Source organism: Myotis myotis, unplaced genomic scaffold, assembly GCF_014108235.1.
Source record: "Myotis myotis isolate mMyoMyo1 unplaced genomic scaffold, mMyoMyo1.p scaffold_m19_p_1, whole genome shotgun sequence".
NCBI lineage: Eukaryota > Metazoa > Chordata > Mammalia > Chiroptera > Vespertilionidae > Myotis > Myotis myotis.
Window position 1 is genome coordinate 216,607,714 of NW_023416313.1, and position 14,965 is coordinate 216,622,678.

Consider the following 14,965-nt stretch of genomic DNA (forward strand, 5'->3'; position numbering starts at 1 on the left):
AGAAATCAGCTGACAGTCGTGTGGGTATTCCCTTGTAGGTAACTGAGTTTCTTTCTCTTGCTGTTTTTAAGATTCTCTCTTTATCTTTTGCTCTTGGCATTTTAATTATGATGTGTCTTGGTGTGGTCCTCTTTGGATTCCTTTTGTTTGGGGTTCTCCGCGCTTCTTGGACCTGTAAGTCCATTTCTTTCACCAGGTGGGGGAAGTTTTCTGTCATTATTTCTTCAAATAGGTTTTCAATGTCTTGCTCTCTCTCATCTTCTGGCACCCCTATAATTCTGATGTTGGTACGCTTGAAGCTGTCCCAGAGGCTCCTTACACTATCCTCGCATTTTTGGATTCTTTTTTCATTTTGCTTTTCCGGTTGGGTGTTTTTTGCTTCCTCGCATTTCAAATCATTGACTTGATTCTTGCGCTCCTCTGGTCTGCTGTCGGGAGTCTGTATAATATTCGTTATTTCAGTCCGTGTATGCTTAATTTCTAGTTGGTTCCCCAATATAAGATTGAGGGTCTTATTAGTTTTCTTGTAGATCTCATTAAGTTTATCGGCGGCTTCTAAACAGTTCTTGAGAGACCTTAAAAGTGTGGTTCTGAACTCTATATCTTCCATTGACAATTTTGTCCTGTTTCTTTGTCTCCGCATTTTGTTCTGCTTCCTTGGTGCACCCCCTAGTGGTCTTTGTTCGCAGTCTTATAGTTAAACCTTGATTGTTTTAGCTAATACCAGGGAGGGTTTGACCTCCAGGCCAAGTGGCTGTGAGAATCAGCTGTGTCAGCAGTGAGAGAACTTCTGTCCTCTAGGGAGGTGCTAATCTAGCCTTTGCCTGAGCTATCCGGCAAATGCCTCTGTGCAGGGCTTGGGCGGGGCGGGTTGCACAGGATCAACAGGGTGGGCCGGAGAGAGCAGTTATGGCGGCTCTCAGTCCTGTCCCCAGGGGCTCTGCCTCTCTGAGTCCCAGCACCCGCTGCAAAGCTCAGAGAGAAAGCTGCACTCGCTCTGACCGAAGCCAGACAGTCCCGCTTCTCCCGTTTGAGTCTGGGTCCCTAAAGACTCGCCCAGATCTGGAGCTCAGGGTCTGCGACTCCCTCCCGATTGAAAACGCCAACCGCGCCCTCCGCCGCCAGCCCGCTCCGCACACTCGGCACCTCAGAATTTGACTTCAGCACTGCGCCTCCTCTGAGTGTCCGTATGCGTTTCTCTTTCCTCCTAGTTGTAGGACTTCCACTCAGCCAGCGTTCCTGTGGTTCTGGGTGATGTCCCTTCCGTTTTTTGGTTTCACTTTTGAAGTAGTTGTTCAAAGCAGCAAACTCCGGCGTTAACCTATGCCGCCATCTTGGTTCTCCCAGCGCTGTTGGTGTTGCTTTTAGTTTTTAAAAAGTAATGTTTCATGATCAATTTGGATTTTCTTTATTCTTATTTTCAGTATTTATTCATTTATCCATGTAGGAAGCAAAAGGGGTGAATTCCTCAATGAGCCACCACCTCTGTGCATCCCCGGAAATTGCTACAGCTTGCAGTTTTTCAGTTTCTAGCACCTATATTTGTCATTTCAGATTCTTTCCACTAACTGATTTTTCATTCTGCACATGGACATGTGTTATAGATTATATCTATAATTTATAAGAGTTTAGGATTCATATTGCCAATTTAGTTTAGTTTTCTTAGCTGTTAATTATTTTTACTGTTCCCAAAGTCATCTTGTTTAGTCTATTTTGATTTTTATTGCACAGCATGTGCTGTTTATTATCTATCTGCCCATTCCCCCAGACCCATTCTTGGGCTTTCTCTTTCTTGCCCAGTGCACTGGAAGGCTGGCCCCTATGAATCGCAATGCTTGTGCTCTGTTTCCAGCTGGCTTCTGGGTGGGTTTGACCAATGAAAGGCACTAGCAGGAGATGCGAACAAGGGAAGGAGAGAGATGTTTGTCTATCTATCTATCTATCTATCATCATCATCTATTTATAATCTATTATCTATCATCTATCTATCTATCATCTATCTATTATTACCTATCATCTATCTATCATCTATCTATCTATCTATCTATCTATCTATCTATCTATCATCTATCATCTATCTATTATTACCTATCATCTATCTATCTATCTATCTATCATCTATTTATCATCTATCTATTATCTATATATCATCTATCTATCTATCTATCTATCTATCTATCTATCTATCTATCTATCTATCTATCTATCATCTATCTACCTATCTATCATCTACTATGTATGATTTGCATTACCCCTTTAATCAAAGGGACTGTGATGACTTCCTTCCATTGCTAGTTGGGATATTTTGCTATCATTATTGGTTCCTTTAGCTTTGTCTACTGCTCTTCAGGTGAAACACTTGAGTGGAATTATGTTTCCAGCCAGGAATACAACTGACACAATGTGTTTTAAAATTAGAAACGTCCCTAGAAAATAGAATATCGAGGCGGGATCCTGGGACTGAGTAGCTCACACAGTTAAGGAATGCAAAGGCACTGTAACACTTGCAATCCCTGGCAAGCAAGGGCATCACAGGTACTCAGATGATGACTGGTAGGAGATGGGTTAGGGTGCTTGTGGAGGACAAGACTTTAGGGGGCAGGGGGTGGTGTTCTTGATTACAGTGACAATCACGCTTTTTACAAAGATTGTGAGGGTGGTATAAATTTTATGGATATATTGGAGAGCCTCCAAAAATAAAAGTTTATGACCTTGAATATCCAACTCAAGGCCAGAGTAGAGAACCTGAGAGTTTTATGGGGAAAATAAACCTACCTCATACCACACACACAAAGTTATTGACCTATATAAGAAATTGAAAACAATATTAACTTTGGTATAGGCAAAAATTTCTTAACAGGATACAAGAAGCAAGAAGCACTAATCATAAAATAAAATACTCATACATTTAACTTTTAAAAATTAATAATTTTGCTCATTAAAAGATAGAATGAGGAGAGTAAAAAAAAGACAAGCAAGTAGTTGGGAAAAGATGTTTGCAAGATATATTTCTAAAAAAAAAAAGGACTCATATCCATACTATATTAAAAACTCATAGAAGTCAATAAGAAAAAGTTAATTCAATCAAAACTTGGTTTAAAAGGATATGAAGACATAATTTACCAAAAAATAAATAAGTAAACAAAATTGGCCAATGAACATATGAAAATGTGCTCAACATTATTACTCATGCAAACTAAATCTTCACCAAGATGATATTACATATTCACCACAACTCAGTATTGAAAAGACTAACAATACTAAGTGCTGGTGAGAAGGATGAGCTACTGGAATTCCTTCCCTTTGCTGGCAGGACAGTAAATTGATACACTCGCTCTGGAAAAGTGTTGACAGCACTTCATTAAGCAAAATTCTACTGGATAATGCAGCAATTCTATTCCAGGCATATACCAAACAAAGGAAAACTGTGTCCAGAAAAAGTCTCCTGCAAAAATGTTCATAGTTACTTTTTTATAATAGGCCCAAATGGAAATGATTCAAATACCCATCCACAGGCAGTGGAATGGATAAACACATGATGGTATATTCAGACAATGGAAGACTACACAGCAGTGAAAAAGAATGAAGTACTAATACGTGCAACAATATGAAGGAATCGCCGAGTCGTAATGTCAACTGAGGAAAGTCAGACACACAAGAATATATACTGCATAATTCTGTTTATATGGAGTTCAAAACCAGGCAAAACTATGGGATTAGAAGTCAGAATACTGGCTAGCCTTAGAGGTACACTGGCAGGAGAGTGGCTTGAGGGAGCTTTCTGGAGTACGGGAAGTGGCCCATGTCTCATTCTCTTTCCAGCCCCTCCTAATGACTCTCAGAGTCATTTTTGCTGATCTCACAATCATATGATGGCCGATGGTCAGATTCAATATGCCACCACATGAATGCTGTCTCTCAGACAAATTAACCACAAAGGTAACCTTGACACCAGCATAAATGAGCGAAAGTCTTATTGACATCACCGAGAGTAAGCAGACACCATGGTGAAGATGTGGGGAAACAGAATCAGAATTTTGTGGTCTCTCCTTATCCTTGGATTAGGAAGGACCAACAGAGATTTTATGGTGATAACACTGATCCTGGCAGTGAACCCCAAGGACACAATACTGAGGTCCAAGAAACCAGGCTTTTGAAGTCAGATCAGAAACCGTTAGAAAGCTTGCTGTTTCAAATTGTGTCAGAGACTTACCAGACCAGAAAAAAATTGGTTGTAAGCTGGACAGTCAAGAATGCTGACAATGTCAAAAACGACCAAAAGGAGACACGCTGGTTAGACCTTATCAGATATCTCCGAGTTTACCCCAATCTCCAAAACGTACTCAACCCTATGTAATAACGAGGGAATATGCAAATTGACCATCATGTCATCACAAAGATGGTGGTGCCCCACAGCCAATAAGGAGGGATATGCTAATTGACTGTCATGCCCTCAAAGCTAGTGGTGCCTACAGCCACAAGATGGCGGAACCCAGTCCCCTCAGCCACGTGCCTGCCTCCGGAGTCTCCCAACCCCCTCAGCCCCCTCAACTGCCCAGGGCTGGCCCGAGGCGCAGGCAAACCTCGGGTGGCAGCTGCCCAGACGCCCAGGACTGCCTGAGGCTCAGGTAACCAGGGCAGGCTGAGGCTTGTGCTGCCAGCAGTGGCAGCAGCAGAGGTGTGATGGGGGTGTTGCCTTCCCCTGATTGCCGGGTTGCCTCCCTCCAGGCTCCCGGACTGTGAGACAGGGCAGGCCAGGCTGAGGGACTGCCCGTCCAGGGCATGAATTTTCATTCACCAGGCCTCTAGTATTCTATAAAAGTGCTCCTTGAGCATTGTTGGGGAGACTGTATTTCAGAAGGTAATATCCCTTGCCCATTACGTTACTGAATTTCAGCATTACTTTTATGTAATTGGTAGCTTCATCATCTTAGGAATCCTCTTTGAAGAAAACAAGACCTTGTATTAGGCAATGGTTTCTTAGATATGACACCAAAGCCATAAAAAAACAGAAGGAAAAACGGGTAAATTAAACCATCAAAATTAAACATGTTTGTACCTCAAAAAAACACCATCACAAAAGTGAAAAAAATTACCCATAGAATTAGAGAAAATACATGCAGATCATATATTTAATAAGAGATTTGTATCCAGAATACATAAAGTCCCCTCACAACTCAACAATAAAGACAATTAACCCAATTTTTAAATGAGCGAAGGATTTGAAGACATTTCTCCAAGAAGATATATAAATGGCCAATAAACACATGGAAAAAATGCTTAACATCATTAGCCATTCAGGAAATAGAAGTCAAAGACACGAGATACAATTCCTCACCCACTAGAGTTACTACACTAAAAAAGACAGACAATAACAACTGTTGGTGAGGATGTGGAGAAACGATCCTCACACATTGCATGTAGGATTGTAAAATGGGACAACTTCAGTTTGGCAATTCCTCAGAACATTAAACAAAGAGTTAACACAGGACTCCTGGGTATATACTTCTGAGTACATGAAAGCATATTGCTACACAAAAACTTGTACATAAATGTTCATAATGGCATTATTCATAAGAACAAAACATGGAAAAAACATCAAATATCCATCAACTCAAATATCCTAATAAATGGATCAACAAATTGTGCTAGAGCCATGCAATGAAACATTATTCAGCCATACAAAGGGATACAGTATTGAGGTATGCTACGACATGGATGAACCTCGAGGACATTATGCTGAATGAAATACCCCAGTCACAAAAGGACAGATACTACGATTCCACTTATATGAGAGACCTAGAAAGTCAAAATCGTACAGACAGAAAGTAGAATGGTGGTTGCCAGGGACTGTGGGGATGGGGAATGGGGAATTAAATGTTTAAAGGGCATAGTTTCAGTTTTACAAGATAGAAAGAATTCTGAATATGGATGGTAGTGATGGATACTGAACATTTTGAGTGTCTTTAACATGACTGAGCTGTACACCTAAAAATGGCCGAGATGGTAAAATTTATGTGTATTTTACCACAGTTTAAAAAAATTTTTTTAAAAAATATATCACTCTTAATAGGTTTTAGATTTTAAGATTCGTTGATTAATATAGCCATTTTTTTCACGTGTCTTCGAATCCCTGGCTCACATATAGTGCTTACACCAGCAAAAGTGAATTCCTCACCTGCTTTCGTCAAGTAAACCTGTCCACTTTGGGAAACAAAGATGATCTCGGAATTGTAGAAACTATGATAAGTATTCTTTATGATATCGTCGTGAAAGTCAGCTAACAACTCAAAAGTGTTGCCACCATCGATTGAAAACCACACCTAAGGGAATAAAAAGATAACACCTCATTCAAGAGCTGCCCTGTGACAGTGGGCAATTACCTATCAGCCTAGCCTCCTAAGTGGTCTTGTCCATATTCCCACACCCATCTAGCCCCCTCGCCTCCCCCTGACACATACCGACTCTTACTTATTCTGTCTACCCTGTATTTCCTTCTCAGAGTTTGTATGACAGTGTCTGTGTGGGCTCAGGTCTGCACAGTACGCATGGTGAATGCATAAAGAATGAAGTTATTCCCACCATCTCCCAAGTGGCATCTATTTGTTCATAAAAGGATGGAGCGCTGGGTGTATTTGGATATGGGGGAAAGAGTTTACCCCATATCGACATGAGACTTCACGTTCCAGGCACCTGGCAAATATGTATGCAAACATGTTTTGTGTGGAAGAGCCATTGACATTTGCAAAAGTGTGTTGTGGTACCTTAGTAAATCCTCGAATATGCCCCACCACACATAGCATGTAAGTTTCTCTAGTTCCTCATCATTTGTTAAGGGCTGTTTAAAGATAAATCAGATCTTGTATTGGATGAATCCTGCTTGGTACTTCTTTTAATGGCCTATGTCTTATTCAATTGAGTATTTCTGATTTTTAATTTCTTCTTAAAATTAATTTTAGTGGTAAATTATACCTTTTCTTAAATTTAAAACAGGCTTTTCTTAAATTTAAAACATTATCATGTGGCTGAAGTCTCTTTGACTACCATCTAAATAATTTTTTTATACATCATCTGATATAATCGTGGTCTCCTCTATCCCTTTCCAGAGGTAACTACTGTTATCAATTTGAAATTTCTACACCTTTACACACACACACACACACACGCGCGCGCGCGCGCACACACACAAATGAACACACATGCATGCACACACACACACACACACTACAACAGTTCATTGTATGGTGAGGAGGAGAGGAAGCATGTATTTGGGTGCAGCACCACCTTTACACTTGGGCAAGAGGGACCCTTGTCCTGGACTGCACACTTAGTGTGTCTGCATCTTACAAACACACAGAGAAAGTTTATTAAATAGTGTAGGGCGCAGCTATAGGGTTAAGCCTCAGACTGACCTGTTGACAAAGCCACAAACAAGTCCCAGCTCAGAGGGCACAGCCCTCTTAGCATAATTCTGCTTGACCTTATGACGCTCCCTAGATCTTATCTGGGAAGCTAATGGGCTGAGGGAGATGTAGCAAGTGCTGCCAAAACAAGTGAAACTCACAAGAACATTGTAACTATGGTGACCACTACCTTGTTTACCTCTGCTATAAAATAAAGGCTCAGCTTGCCTCTGAATCTCTCTCTGTGGCCTCAGCCAGGCACAGGAAGACCCACCTAGACCCAGATTATTCTCTCTGTCTGTCATTTCTTCATCCATCGCCACTCTCTCTCAGGCTTGCGGAACCCTTGGCTGAGCTGGCTCTGCACAAAAGAGCACGTAGGTGCTTCCATCACTCAGGGGTATAGCACTCGTTGCTGGCATAGCACAATCCATGTCCTAAACATAGGATATCGGAGCCTGCATCTTTACTCTTGCTTTGGGCCCTGCAAATGTTACCGGTGAGCATGGTGATGGGTGGGGAGGTACAGTGGGAAGGGGAGGAGCTCTGAACAACATGTTCAAAATGGCATCCTCCTGTACTGGTTGGGCTGTAAGTTACACTTGCCACTCAATATATCTCAGACAATTTTGTTAGCTCACGTGGATCTTCATGTTCTTTTGTACTGATGCATAGTATACAATAATTATGGATATATTATACTTGAGATACTCCATTTTCCTACTAATGAAAGTTTAAAGGTTATATAAAAATGCTCACTGTCATAATACGACAATGACCATTCTGCCTGCTCATTTATCCTGCTAGTGTACCTCTAGAGCAGGTACTGAAAAACCAAGTTGCTGAGTCAGGCTATGCATCTCTATATATCTATATACATATAAAAGCCTAAGGCACCGGCCGACTGGCCAGTAGCTATGATGCACACTGACCACCAGGGCAGACACTCAATGCAGAAGCTGCCAAGACATGGTCACTTGGCAGTGGCAGTTCTTGGGTGATGCACCCGGAACCAGAGAGGAGGGAGCTCAATTCCAGGGTGTGTCACCTGAGAACTGCCCCCTCACAATCTGGAACCCCACTGGGGATGTTGAAGAGCCAGTTTTGGCCCGATCCCCACAGGCCAGGCCAAGGGACACCACCAGTGCACGAATCCATGCACCGGGCCTCTAGTACTAGTATATCTATAATTTTAATAGATACTGCAGAAGCGTTATTAAATTTTACATTGCCAGTTTATAGTCTTACTAGAGGCAATTGGGGATGATCAGGGCCAGCCGGCCAGGCCAGGGAGAGGGACCGCGGGAGGTTGGCTGGCCAGGGGGAGGGACAGCGGGAGGTTGGCTGGCTGTAGGAGGTTGGCTGTGGGAGCGCACTGACCACCAAGAGGAAGCTCCTGCATTGAGCGTTGACCCCTTGGTGGTCAGTGTGGATCATGGCAACCCGTTGACTGAATGACCGGTCGACCAGTCGTAATGGTCACTTAGGCTTTTATATATAGATAGATAGATCGATAGATAAGTAATATGCAAGTATCCATTTCTCCAAACCTCACCAATACTTGATTTCATCCAAAGTTTATTTTTAATTGTTACTGATTACTTGAATGAAAGCAATGGTATCTCATTGCATTGTTCTAAATGTTTTAAATTATTAATCTATTTATGCTCACTTTTATTTTTCTTATGTTATTTATTATAATGAATATGTGTGAACTGACAACCTAACCCAAGAATTAGCATATTGCTAATTACCTTTTCCTATGTTTCTTACCAATTCCATTACCCTACCTCTTTCTGCAGAGATATTCAATGTCCTGAAATGTGTTTTTCATTCCCTTGCTATTTTTTCTAGTTTTAGCACGTGTGTATGTTTAATGTATTGTTTGATTTTACTTTCACTCTTTATACTCTTTTTTTGATCCAAAGGTATTATACATATACTAGTGACCCGGTGCACAAAATTCATGCACATTAAAAGGGAATTAATTAGAGGAAATATTTTAATATTGCTATTTGCCCTTTCTCTATAATAGAAGTGTCAGAGATGAAAGAAAATTAGTAAAATGTATATGAAAATCTTCCTCCTGTTAGAGTCTGGGGCGCGCCACAGGAACTAGAGTCAAGTCCCTGCCCACCCACGTGCACCTCAAAATCGCGCGGGACCCAGACTCGGCCGGCACCACCCCCATCAAGCCCCATTGGGTGTGGGGGGGGGGTGCAGCCTCAGGTCCTCCGGCCTGGCACTGGGGTGGGGGGTGCAGCCTGAGGTCCCCCATCAAGACCCACTGGGCAGGGGTTGTGCCCTGAGGTGCCCTGTCAAGCCCTGCTGGGCATGGCGCATGACCTCATGTCCCATGGCCTGGCACCAGGGTGTGGGGCACGGCCTCAGGTCCCCTGCCCCGGTGCCAGGTGGGGGATGCAGCCTGAGGTCCCCTGTCAAGCCCTGCCGGGTGGGGGGCACAGACTGAGGTCCTCCAGTCTGGCGCCGGGGCGGGGGGTGCAGCCTGAGGTCCCATGGCCTGGTACCAGCGTGCGGGGAGCGGCCTGAGGTCCCCTGTCAAGCCCCACCAGAGAGGGAGGTGCAGCCTCAGGTCCCCTGGCCTGACCCAGCGCCATGCAGCCTCAGGTCCCTACTGATTGCTCATTAAAGCTCATTATGGGAACTCAGCCTCTGCTGTGGGCACAGCCATCTTGTGTTATGGAATCCCTGCCTCCGCTGTGGGTGCAGCCATCTTGACCATTATGGCGTGACAGTCAATTTGCATATTCCCTCTTTATTAGAAAATATTATCTTCTAGAACATAGTCTCCCCCCAAGATAATTTAATATGGTTCAGTTAATTTGCTTTTCATGAATTATGTGAATAACATGTAATTTATCCATTCTGCTGATCATGGGCATCTGGATTATATTTAGTTATCCAATGCTATTATTAACAGTGCTGTGATGAAAAATTTTAAATGTTTCCCCATATATATATTTCCTTGCTCAAAAAAGTGAGATTGGCAGGTCACAGAATAGGCAACATTAAAATTTACAGGATGATAATAATGCCAAATTGCTTTCCTAAAATGTTGTGGTAATTTACTCTTCCATCATATCTTTTTATCATATCTTTTAGAGTTTGTTTTCTACTTTTTAATCTTTAAGACTTATTTTCTTTCTTTGTCTTATTGCATTCCCATCTGTACACTCTTACTTTTTTTGTTCTTGCTTTTTTGATTTTGATTTTCTTCACTCTTTTCTTATAAATAATTTTTTGTTAGAACTCCAACATTCGTTAAATACAACTCTCTGTCTTCTGTACTATGTGTATACCCCACAATTGAACATGGAGAAGAGCATGCAATAATAATGCACTGGTCACACTTTAAATCATGGGCACAAACACTGTTTTCCCTTAGTTCATCCTCCCCTCTTCCTAGGCAAACATTCTACTCTGTTCTCTCTTTCCTCAAACCCCCAACATTTTTCCTCCCTCCTCACTCTCAAATAATGACTTTGATTTTTTTTATTGATAAAATAATTCCCACATGCTTCCATTACTACATCTACCCACCTACCAGTTTTAAATCCACAAACTCTTCCTTCCCCCTGTTGCGGTAGAATAATTCTCCTCCAAAGGCCAACCTCTCCACTAGTGCATAGATCGCCTCTTCTCTCACCCATTTAGAAATATCCATCACTCCAGAAATCTTTCCTCTCTCTCTCTTCCCTACAGGATCAATTTCCCCCTCCTATTGAATAATTCCCATCAGCACACAACATAATTTCTCCAATCATTAAAAAAAAAGACCTTTTTCTGTTAAACACCCTTCCTCCTTCAAACATTGCCTTATTTCACAGCTCCACTTTTCAGCAAAATGTTGCAAAGGCATGTGTATTCATTGTCTCAGATTCCTCTCCTCTCAGGCTCCCTTATTTATTTACTTTTTTGTTAATCCTCACCCGAGGATATTTTTCCATTTATTTTTAGAGAGAGTGGAAGGGAGGCATAGAGACAGAGAGAAACATCAGTGTGAGAGACACATACGGATTGGTCGCCTCCGCAGGCTCCCCGTAGAACCTGCAAGTGAGGTACATACCTCTGACCAGAGTCGAACCCGAGACCCTTCAATCCGAGGGCCGACATTCTAACCACTGAGAAAAACTGGCCAGGGCTTCTCTCAATCACTCTTCATCGGGCTTTCCACCTTCCTGATCACCAGTGACAATTTTTTACTTGATGCATAACCTCTCAGCATGATTCATACCCACATCAAGTGAAATGTCACGTCTACGCACCTGATTGCCATAGACATACAGTAAATGGCTTCGTGGATGGAATTTCATTCCAACAGGAGAAGAGAATGATGGAGGAAACGTGAAAAGAGGAAATTTTTCTTTTAATCTTGGTTTGTCATTTTCTAGGATGTGCACAGAGACAGAGGTCTCTTTCTAGAAATAAAGCATGAGCAATCATCAGAATTTTTCTGTTAGTAATACTAGTCTATGTTACAATTTTTAGAGTTTCCTGTTACTCAGATGTTGACTAAGATAGGGACCCCTAACAAAGCCTAGAACTGGAAGGATTAGCAACCACTGACATCTCTTTACTCTGCCTTCCCCACTATACATACATTTAATGGCTATTGAACACGAAGTTTAGAAGATTAAATAATTTGTCCAAGGTTCTATATTAAATGGCAGAATGACTGAACTCAGCAGAAAGACTCCAATGCCCAGGCTCATAACTATCACTTCAAACTATGTTTTAAAAGTGTGGACCCCTGGGCCACACTCCAATTCTATTGGATCATGATCCTGACGAAGATCAGAATATGCACCCCAACATATGCCACTTTGTTATAAAGATGAGTTTAAGCGGAAGACATCTGAGATTCAACAGATGCAGGAAAAAAGGCCTTCTCTTATCTGACTAAAAGCAGCAACTTTGAGAAATAAGATCACCACCAATTCCTCTTCAGGGCGGATGTACTCCCAGAAGGGAGAATATGAATAAAACCTACCCCAATTCCTTGCTTCATGGAAGATTTATAAGCTGAAGAAGACAGAAAGACCACTCATCCTGATATATAAAAACCCTGGGTCCATCACATCCGCAACCAAGGGGGAGGCTCGACCAACTGGAAGTCAGTCCTGCAGTCAGCGGTGACTGCTGTGGCTGCAGGCACGGTGACCCAGCACTGACTGCTGCGGGGGCTGCGAATCAGGCCCAGAGAGAGGCCGGAAGAGAGAAGCAGGGTCTGACCAATAGCCTGTGTGGCAGCTGTTGATCAGCACTTGCCTCTCTCTTTAGCTCCGGGCCTGGCCAGCAGCCGGGCCTCCATTTCTCTCCAGGCCTCCACCAGGGCTGCTGATCAGCCCCGCCTTTCTGATCAGGCCCCATTGACAGGTCCAGAGACACTGACTGGCATAGAAACTGACCAATCAGAACTAAATCTGGATCAACTGTGAGGAGCCAATTGCTGCCTAAGAGGTGGAGCTTTTGATGCTGACTGGCATAGAAACCAACCAATCAGAACCAAATTGGCCAGCAGATGAGGGCAGTTGGGGGGGACCAGGCTTGCAGGGGAGGGCAGTTGGGGGCAAGATCAGGTTGGCAGGGGAGGGCAGTTGGGGGTGATCGGGCCGGCAGGGGAGCAGTTAGTTGTTAATCAGGCCGGCAGGGGAGTGGTTAGGGGGTGATCAGGCTGGCAGACAGAAGCAATTAGGGGCAATCAGGCAGGCAGGCAGGCGAGCAGTTAGGAGCCAGCAGTCCCAGATTGTGAGAGGTATGTCCGACTGCCGGTTTAGGTCCGATCCCTGTGGGGATATCCCCCGAGGGGTCCCAGATTCAAGAAGATGCAGGCTGTGCTGAGGGACACCTCCCCCCAGTGCATGAATTTTGTGCACTGGGCCTCTAGTACCTATATAAATACACTTTATTATCTCCTGCAAAACCATTATCTTTTCATTTGTTTTTCTTTAAGTGCCTTTATCACCCCCCTTAATTTATTAAGATGGTATATAACCTTACAATTTTAACCACCTTTTTGAGTTACTCATCACTGACTTATACCTGCCTATAGATGTGCTACACACATAGTTTTCTTTTCTCCTGTTACTCTCTTTTGTCAGTTTAATTTAAAGGACCCTGCTTAATGAACCTAAGAGGGTAGGCAAAATTATTTTTTTCTTCCTAAAATCAAAGGGTAGGGCTGAACTTATATATGTTTTTTTAAAATATATTTTTATTAACTTCAGAGAGGAAGGGAGAGGGAGAGATAGAAACACCAGTGATGAGAGAGAATCATTGATTGGCTGCCTCCTGCATGTCCCCCACTGGGGATCGAGCCTACAACTAGGGCATGTGCCCTTGACCAGAATCGAACCCGGGACCCTTCCATCAGCAGGCCGACGCTGAGCCAAACCAGCTAAGGCTTATATATGTTTTTAATGGCTCTAATTCACAGTTGAGGTTAAGACCTTTTGGAATAGGAAACATAGATCTGTGGCAACTTAGTTCCATTATTTGTTAATCTAAACTAACCACTTTTATGAAACCTTACATTTCTGTAGACCTAACTCAGTTTATATTCTTGGAGAATAAGCAAAGAAGAATCATTATGCAAATAGCATCATATTTTCCATTTTCATCAAACTGAATGCCAATCGGAGGCCAGAAACCTCTAAAGTGTCCTAATCTATAGTATCAGCCATAAATCATTTTGCTGTAGCTAATTTTATCAATTTCTACTGCCAAAGATAACAAGACCTCGGAAATAGTTTTACTTAGTTAAATTTTCATGGTTGTAGCGTCAAGAGCGATCACTTTTGGGCCGTAAGGCCTACCTGGTTATGTAAGAGGTACACTCCAGCATTATGATCTTGGTCAACCAGAAATGTTATTACAGTTGAAGGGGCAATTTTCATTCCTTTTGCAAACTGAGGTAAGCAAGGTAACCATTCAAGAAATGGCTCTCTCCCATAAAAACAAGAGCTTGCCTGCAAAAAAGAGGAAGGACAAGTTAATGTTGTTTTTGACATATAAGTTCTAATTAGTCCTCTTAAGCAAACAAACTAATGGCTGGCGACAAATAAGAGCGTTAAATCTTTCACATCTGTGCTTCTCTTCCGGGGGATGTGAGTTCAGAAAGCCCCCCTTTCTGGCACGGGTTGTTTTTCTGGAACCACTGTGCAGGTCTAGCTTGAACATAACCAGGTAATCACCATCAGACCCACGGAGAGGAGCCACTGGGAGCAAAGAGGAGTTGTTAAGCCTTTCAGGCTGTAGAACGGCTATTGTTTTAGATGAATAACAACCCATAAAAATCACGCACCATAGAACTTCTTACCTTTTAAATTATGCAATGCCATACCTCACTTAAAGTCCTGTTTCTCTCAAAGGTGACAGTAACATAGTCAACTATAAAATATAAATGTATAGAAATTACAAGCAGTATCTATATTTCTAAATGCATCATTAAATATATGAGAATCAGTTTTCTTGCACGTCTATCAGGACATGTCTGTTGTTTCAGATTTAAATGAATTGCTCTCCTTAGTTTTAAGCCATGA

The 14,965-nt window shown here is 42.4% G+C and overlaps 1 protein-coding gene across 1 annotated transcript in view; it reads right to left on the reverse strand.

The window, feature by feature from the left end:
• CATSPERB (cation channel sperm associated auxiliary subunit beta) overlaps nucleotides 1–14,965 on the reverse strand; it is an 80,979-nt gene that overhangs the window by 33,385 nt on the left and 32,629 nt on the right. The window contains exons 11-14 of the mRNA XM_036325563.1: nucleotides 14,767–14,813; nucleotides 14,228–14,392; nucleotides 11,690–11,836; nucleotides 6,179–6,323 (exon numbers count right to left, since the gene is read on the reverse strand). Coding sequence (XP_036181456.1) covers nucleotides 6,179–6,323; nucleotides 11,690–11,836; nucleotides 14,228–14,392; nucleotides 14,767–14,813 — 504 coding nt within the window. The remainder of the gene's footprint in view (nucleotides 1–6,178; nucleotides 6,324–11,689; nucleotides 11,837–14,227; nucleotides 14,393–14,766; nucleotides 14,814–14,965) is intronic.